Below are 8,503 nucleotides of genomic sequence, written 5' to 3'. Positions count from 1 at the left end.
TGGTTTAGGATCATGCACAGCCCTGAGCTCTGATTGGTTGAAACCAGTAAGCCATGTCATAAACTAGATAAGTTTTTCAAGTATTGTTTAGCTGACTCTGTTTTACATTAGACAAATGTAAGTTTATTTTAATAAATATACATGCCATATTTTTTTAAAATGATGGTAACAGCAATTGGCAGAATCGGTGTTCCTACTCTAATTATTATGCATGTCATTTTCATTTTTAATGCAAAATGCTGGCAGGTCCAGGTGCCTTTCTTCAGTGTTCATGCAAAATGGCTCCATTTTTGTTCATGATTCTGGAAAATCTTTCTTTAGTGGAACTTCTTTGGTCTAAAACCTAATGCATGATTCCAGGAAAATGTTTTCTAGGAAAAAAAAATTATTTCCAGTACAGTCTATTCAAAGTAGTGTTCATGTTGCAGATGCCTCTTGATTAGTATGCAATGGAACCTTCTGCAGATAATTCAAAGTTAGATCATCCCCTCTGTTTTCTCCCTTTCGCAAAAAGTGCAAAAATTCAGGTTACCTTAAGCAGATTAAGTTCTGTTAGAGGAAAGTGCATCAGAGCCTTTATTTGTAAAATCTGCTTATTTACCTATTTAGATACTGGAATGATTGCAATTCAACAACCAGCATAAAACCACGATAATACCAGACCTACATAATTCAAAAAGTTTCGAATGTTAAGAGATTTCCTTCTGCTCAGCTTGGGTTTCCATATTTTAACCCAACCAATATAAGATTGCTTCAAAACAGAACAAACCTTGTCATCTTGCATAAGGCTTCATTGCTGATGGTATTATTGAAAATGAACTGTATTCATATTTTCATCAGGGCAATGTGTTAAAGATGATTATCTAAACAATAATGATTGTTTTTGTGCTGTTAATTTATCAAGAGAAAACTTATCTGCATTGTATACATTCAGAGTGGAATTTGTTATCGAGATTACCTCATACAATAAACACACCAGCTATTTTAAGCCAACCAAATAGGGAGAAAAAAAAGAAGGTAAGCCTTTGCAAATACCCAACAAATGAAAGCTCTGTCAACAAAACAGTGGCTCAGTCTAGAATTTAATTCACATCTTACAGCTTCCCATAACATTCCTTTCTTATCTGGTACACTGCCTCTCCAGAGACTTGCTACAGGTGACTTGGCCGATTTACACATGCATCACCTAAGAGAATCTCATCCCTGAATCTCTTGAAAGAAACCTTTTGAGCATACATTCCGGACAGCTGCCTGATAAAACAGCATTTCTCAGTTGCTATCAGTACCTGTATGACAATATAGTTAGTCAGGATCATGCAATGGTATTTATTTTAGTCCTAGTTTAATAAACCCCAAATACAAGAAGAGCTTGTTCCACTAATACTGAAAGCTCAGCTTTCCTATTTTTGCACATATGAAGCTACCTTCTACTGAATCAGACCACTGGTCTCTCAAGGTTGGGACTAGCTACTCTGTTTCACCAGTGGATCTCCAGAGTCACAGGAAGTTACATCAGTTCCTATTGATTCCATTTAACCGAAGGTGGGAGGGACTATGACCTTCTGCATGCACAGCAAGTGCTCTAGTAGTCTACCCCCTTCCTGTAGCAGCATTTTAAGAGCCTGCAATATCCTTTTCATTGAGTTTAAATCATGGGTATGGCTTAAGGGAGGTTAGCAAGGGCATCTGGATCCTGTTCTTAACCATTATCCAAAGCATATGTCTTGAGCAAGTTATAACCTTAACCATATTCATGATATTACCATGTCATAATGAAGAAGGAAAGCTGGGTTTTATACCCTGCTTTTCTCTATGCTAAGGAGTTGCCAAGTGGTTTACGATCACTTTCCCTTCCTCTCCCTACAACAGAACACAAAAACATAAGAAAAGCCCTGCTGGATCAGATCAGTGGTACATCTAATACAGTATCCTGTCATACAGAGGTCAGTCAGTTCCTCTGCAAGGCCAACAACAGGGCACAGAAGATAAGACCTCTAACCAGTGTTGCCTCCTGGCTCTGGGATTCAGAGGTTTAGTGCCTCTGAAAATGGAGGCTCACCAGAGTTAGCAGCCACTGATAGCCCTCTCCTCCATGAATCTGTCTAATGCCCTTATAAATCTGTTTATTCCTGTGGCCTTCACTACATCTCCTGGAAGCAAATCCCACATTTTAATCAGTCTCAGTGTTAAGAAGTGAACAGTGAGGTAGGTGGGGCAAGGAGAGTCCCGAGAGAACTGTGACTGACCCAAGGTCGGCCAACAGACTTCATGTCAAGGAATGGGGTATCAAACCCATTTCCCCAGGTTAGAGTCCATCGCTCTTAACCTATACAGCACGCTGGCTCTCTCAAGGTATTGTGATAAGAGGATGTAAAACCTTATATATTAGACAATTCTGTAGTTTCCTTGCAAGTTTCCTTGCAAGTTTGTATAGTGAAGAAATGCTCTTAGTACTAATGGCATTTAGAGTTGGGAGATCTTTTTTTTAAATCATGGCCTATTTTCCTTTGAGAGAATAGACACCTGAGTCTTGGACATTTTGGTACAGACTCATTTTGCTGTTTTGTATTGAAAATAATGAGTTGGATACAAAGTGGACTCTTCCACTGCTGGAACAGCATTTACAGTACTTCCACTGACATAAGAAGGGACAATTTTGCCAGTTCTTCTCGAGCATTGCAGACCCTTTTTACTTTGCCCTCCATACACTGGAAGACTTCTCTGATCCCTAGGAATAGAATATGAGACGGAGGACTCAGTAGGTAAAAAGTGGGAGAGGGGAGGAAGCAAAATACTTCATGCACAAACTTCTATCCACTTATTTACGTCATTTATACCCCGCTTTCCTCCCCAATGGGAGCCCAAACCTGCTGAGAGCATTCTCCTCCCCTCCATTTTAACTCAGAACAACCCTGCCAGGCCAATTAAGGTGAGAGTGTGTGTGACTGGCTCAAGCTCACCCCAGGAAACTTCCATGGCAGAGTGGGGATTCAGACCTGGGTCTCCTAGGTCCTCGGCTGGCTAGCACAGCCCTTCTCAACCTTCTGACCATGGAGGAGCTCAGGCTTGGAGAAGCCCCAGAACCAGGGTGGAAGTGATGTCAGCTAGCCATACCTCCCTGCCATGCCCAAGGAGGACCGAGGAGAAGGCAGGAATAAGCATCCAGGCTCCACCCTCTTTCCCAGGCATGGTAACCATGCAAGACCACCCCTAGGTCCATGGACGTGGCTGGTTCCCTGCCTTCACAGCAATGCTGGGAATAGCTTGTGATTGAGTCTACTAAGGCAAGATAAAGAGGAAAGGCCCGGGAACCCCTGCGGAGCCCTCATGGAGCTCCAGGAGGCCTGGTTGAGAATCTCTGCTCTAACTAGTTACCATGCAGGCTCTCATGCAGTAATTTGTGTCCAGTTCACTGTTATTAAGGATTAATGTTCATGTGAAAGAAATTATTTGCAGGATCCTGAGATTATAGAATGAGTGGTACCACTTCAGAGTGCAGGTAAGGAGTTATCTGCTCTCCCTCCACAAAAACTCTCTGATCATGGAAAACGGAACAGATCAAGGAGAAAGGTTCTAGCCTATGTATGCATGCTTGCTACGGTAATTTATCATTCATAGGGATTAAAGGTAAAGGTATCCCCTGTGCAAGCACTGGGTCATGTCTGACCCTTGGGGTGACGCCCTCTAGTGTTTTCTTGGCAGATTCAATACGGGGTGGTTTGCCAGTGCCTTCCCCAGTCATTACCGTTTACCCCTCAGCAAGCTGGGTACTCATTTTACCGACCTCGGAAGGATGGAAGGCTGAGTCAACCTTGAGCCGGCTGCTGGGATTGAACTCCCAGCCTCATGTTCAGAGCTTCAGACAGCATGTCGGCTGCCTTACCACCCTGCGCCACGAGAGGCTCTTATAGGGATTACATATGAATAAATATTTGAAAACTTCAAAAATGTTGCAATCTCTTGCAATCTGCAGTGGTGCAGCCCATTCTACCACTTCATCCCTCTGCTACATCTAGGCCTTTCTCCTCCAGGATCAAAGTACAGCAAGTGGTCCAGGAATACCTGATGCTGTGGCACACATGATGCTAAGTAGTATGGGCTACATTGGTCCTTCGGATGACAAACGATTGCACATCTCATATAAGAGCAAGATACAAGCGTAATGCATGTTTTAAAAAGCCTTTAGGAATCCACATTTGTCTGTCTGGTGTCCTTTCACACTATGCATTAGAATTCATCTCCGCAAGTCCCTTTAGACTGCATTTGGACTATGTAGATCAAGAAACTGTAATTCAGTTTATGCAAGGACAAACCTAGCACTTTAAGAAGACAAAGACAACAGACTCATGACAGCCCCCTCCACAGGGCGTTCTAGAAGAGAGCTGAGCAGAAGCAGTTTGCCATCGCCTTCCTCTCCATAGCAACCCTAGTCTTCCTCGGTGGTCTCTCTTTCGAGGACTAGCCAAGGCTAAGGCTCCTTAGCTTCCAAGCTCTAATGAGCTCAGGCAAAGCTGAGCTATTAGGGCACTTTGTAAGAAGTACACCTCTTTGCACAGGTTCAACAGCCAGAACCCAAATCACAGTGCAGCAACTGGCCTACCAGCATTGTAAGCTAAGTAGTGTGGACCTCATTCATCCATTGGGTGGGAGACCACTGCAAATTCCATGTAGGAGCAAGATATTTGTCTGGCTAAACCTCCAGAATAGCCTAAAGGAATAACTGAGCAGCCTCCACTGATAAGTGGCAGAAAAAAAGTTGTGCTGTCAAGTATTGTCCAGGCAGAACATGTCCTTGAGGATCACCACACGGGCCATAGATGTACTGTCCACCTCCACAGAGTGACTAGGGCCCTGGGAGTCTGATTTCAACACCTTCTTGCAGAACAGCTCCTTTAGGCCCTGCCGGAACTTGGGGTCCCAGATGCTATAGATGGCCACATTCCAGCAGCTGTTGGAAGTGAGGATCCAGAAAGCATAGAAGGAAAAACGGCACCACTTGTAACCTATCACGGAACCCACCACAAATACAGCAATGGGGCTGAAGGCAGATGTAAAAGCAAAGGTCAAGATGCCTATGGTCTTGGCTGCATTAATGTCTGAGAAGGAGAGCTGGCTGCCACCCTGTGTCTCTACCCCTAGTTGTTTCCGGGCCTTGCAGTACTGGCGAAGGGCGGCAAAAGTGACAAAGTTGATGATTAAAGTGCTACCCAAGAGGGAGAAATCAAAGACTGGATACAGCAGCATGATATTCCAGTGGGATTGAGCTGTCTTATTCATTGGAAACTCATAGGTGCAAAGTTTGCTGCAGGAATTGTACTGGAGAGCAATATCCGGGGAGACGAGCAAGGGGATCACTGCAATGGAGAAGCTCAAGGCCCAGGTGACAAGGATGAGCCAAACAGTCCGCCGTTTGGTGATCACTGCTTTCTTGTGCAAAGGCTTCAGCACCGCTATGCTTCTCTCCACAGAGAGCAGGAAGATGGTGGTGATGGAGACAAAGGTGGAGCCTGCAAAGAGGGGCCCGATGACCTGGCAGGTCAGCTCACCAGACTCTGCAGCCTCTTGCTCCATCCCATAAACCAATCTGTCCACCTCCCTGTATACAGAGTAAGGCACCACAATGACTCCTACGATGAAGTCAGCCAGGGCTAAAGAGGCCTTCAGGTATCCTTGGGGGCTTCGGAACTGCCTGACACAAAGGAAAACCAGGAGGCTCACCGCATTGCCAAGGCTGATGGCAACGATCAAGAGGACCATGAGGAGGATCTTGCAGACACCAATGGCAAAATCTTGGCTGCAGAGGGTGCAATTGGGGCTGCTGCCGCTGCTATTTCCCAACATTGACCACGTTGTCTCTGCTTCCCAAAGCAAACTGGGTGTGTGGCACAGTGGCAAGCCAGGCTTTCTCCCCCTAGAGTCCCATGGCAGGAATCCACAGGCTGTTTCTCAGGGCAGGTACCAGCTGATTCTTCAGAACTGGTGCTCCAAGAAGGCACGGAAGCAGCTGTGCAAATCATCCAGATGGGATCATGTGTATCAATCTGAAAGCAGTCCACAAAATTACATCATCAAGCTGATTAAGTCTCAATTTAAGAGCCATAAATCCTAAGGACACAACCTGCTGCTTTGGCAAAACAGGGCGATCTAGCTCCTTATTCCACTTGTTCCTGAGATTCTGCATAGCAAAGTGATTATTTGACATCAAATATTTATATATCAATATTGCGGTTTTTGTTTTCTGCCTTCAGTTCAGGTTTCCAGGAGCAAAGAGGACTTTGAGACAATGTTTCAGGGCTATATTTAGTTACCAAAAAGTATTGCCATTGTAAACATTGCCATTCTACTGAAGGCGACAAATTGTGCTTAGGCCTCCATTGAGAAAATAATAAAAACTCATCTTCGGGCTATCAGCTGGTATCATGTAAAAAAACCCTTATCAGTCCAAGCCTTCCATCAAAAAGATTGCTTCTCAATTGTTAGGTCTGGATTGGCCAATAATGTTAATTTAGCATGTTAGAATGGATCAAATGGATATTGTCATACCAATATATACCTTTGTTCTCTGCTGTAGCTCACAGGATGTGGCCCTTAAACATATACTTAAGCTGTGTCCACTTATTTGGTTTTTCTGGGAAGAAGTTCTTACTCATATCAGTTATGTATTAGAATACCCATTGATCTTTGACGATTCTTATGTACTTTTAAACTCTTTTGCTATCTCTTGATGGTTAACTGATAGTCAATGAAAATGGACACTTCATGCCCTTACTAAAAGACACACATTACATCACTGGAGAGATAAAAGCCAACCTCTATTTAGATGCTTTTAGATATTTGAAAACTGTTTATAGAAACTTATGTAAAGATCTACCACCACAGTTATTATATTTTTGTCTTGTCAATATGTATTTTTTAAAATCTTATTTATTTGCTGGACTTAAGTGTTTTTTGCCATTTTGTTGAACTAAATCAGCCTGGGCTGGCACATAAGTTTAGCCTGCAAGGATGCCAAGTATATGTGAGTATGGAAGGTCCCATCAGCAGAGACTCTGCCTTGAATACAAACAGTCCCAAGTTCAATTCCCAGCATCCCCAGTTAAAAAGGCCAGGCTGTAGGTGATGCGAAAGACCTCTGCCTGAAGTGCTGCAGAGCTGCTGCCAGTCTGAATAGACCATACTGAGCCTGATGGACCAAGGGAGGGATTCAGTTTAAGGCAGCTCCCTGCGCCTTGGAAGCAGAACCAACATCCAAGAAGCTCCTGCCCATGTGGTCCGACTGGTCTCAGATCTCTCTCACGCTCAGAGGGAAGGAGAACCACCACGTAGCCAAACTCCACAGAGTAGGGGTACAGATACTGTCCTGTTTTACATCACTGTTTGCTAAACAGGGGGTGTTTTACCAGAATCTCAAAGCCTTGAAATGTTGTAGAAGGGGAGGGGAGGCAGGCTCACTCTCTGTCTCAAAGGGAGGTTCGGGGGGGGGGGGGGAGCCATGTTGGTCTGAAGCAGCAGAACGAAGTTTGAGTCCAGGGGCACCTTGGAGCCCAACCAAGTTTTAGTCAAGGTGTGAGCTTCCCCGCGCATGCCCACTTTTCATTGTCTGTGTGCATGTACACAAAAGGTTACACCTCGAATAAAGCTTTGCTTGTGCCACTGGACACAAACTTTGTTCTCTTTCTTAAACACTTTCTTAACAGGAATTTATTGGAGGGAGGGGGGGAATGATGCTCACCAATCCCACGACAGGGGCGTCTGGAATACGTCGGGTCCGGGTGAAGTTTCTGTCCCAGGCCGGGAGCCACTTGGTGCCCTTATCCCAGGAGTGAGTCGCCACAGCCCGGGCTCCGGGTGCAGCCGTCGAGTGAGCAACGCGGGTTACCTCTGGAGCGGCCGAGCGGCGGGGTGGGCGCGAACTCGAGCGTGCGCTGCACGGACTTGCCACGGCGTCGTCCCCCGAGCCATAGCTGGAAAGACTTTTGGGTGCAGCGCTGGCCGGTGCCAAATGCGGGTGATCGCCTTCCGCGCCGCGGAGCTACATTGTGCAAGTGCTCGCGCCTTCGTTTCAAAGGAGCCGCCCCCGCCCCCCCCCCCCATCACCCCGCACGCCCCATGCCGTCTCTCTGCGGCGCCGCACGAAGTTCCCGACTCTTGGCCCCCTCGGGGGCTGCCAGCATCGCGCTTGCTCTCCAAAGCCCCCTGCCGTGCAAATCCCGCTCTGCCTGCCCTGCGGCCGTGCAGTCGTGGAGCTCGACGGGTGGCGAAAGAGACGCGGCGTCCCGCAGAGGCCCCCTCCTGCAGCCAGCCGAGTGGCCAAACCCGTCCAACACGGTGCAGCAGAGCGCGGAGGGGCCTCCGGCTGCTCGGCTCAAGGCAACGTGCGCTCCTGCAGCCACCCCACCCGTCTGCCCTGCAGCTCTTCCCACCAGCGCCGCGGAGGGCCACCTCCCAGGACTCCTTGGCCGGAGCCTCTCCCCAAACGGGCCACGCCCTCCAGCCCGGGGGC

At 46.5% G+C, this 8,503-nt stretch overlaps 1 protein-coding gene across 1 annotated transcript; it reads right to left on the bottom strand.

Annotated features, from left to right (window-relative positions):
• Positions 1-547: 547 nt before the first annotated feature.
• On the bottom strand, positions 548-8,055 carry LOC143836257 (trace amine-associated receptor 1-like). The gene is made up of 2 exons (XM_077335315.1): positions 7,733-8,055; positions 548-6,041 (listed from the first exon to the last, which is right to left on the bottom strand). Exon 2 carries the CDS (start codon positions 5,839-5,841, stop codon positions 4,765-4,767), a length of 1,077 nt encoding a protein of 358 aa, XP_077191430.1. The 5' UTR covers positions 5,842-6,041; positions 7,733-8,055; the 3' UTR covers positions 548-4,764.
• Positions 8,056-8,503: the final 448 nt, after the last annotated feature.

Source organism: Paroedura picta, chromosome 4, assembly GCF_049243985.1.
Source record: "Paroedura picta isolate Pp20150507F chromosome 4, Ppicta_v3.0, whole genome shotgun sequence".
In the NCBI taxonomy this organism is placed as follows: Eukaryota; Metazoa; Chordata; class Lepidosauria; order Squamata; family Gekkonidae; genus Paroedura; species Paroedura picta.
Note: the sequence above shows the minus strand (reverse complement) of the source record. Positions and strands in the feature narration are given on the sequence as shown.

What these genes read in the sequence shown, in the direction of transcription:
- LOC143836257 (XM_077335315.1), bottom strand. Translation starts at nt 5,841, where the DNA reads ATGTTGGGAAATAGCAGCGGCAGCAGCCCCAATTGCACCCTCTGCAGC.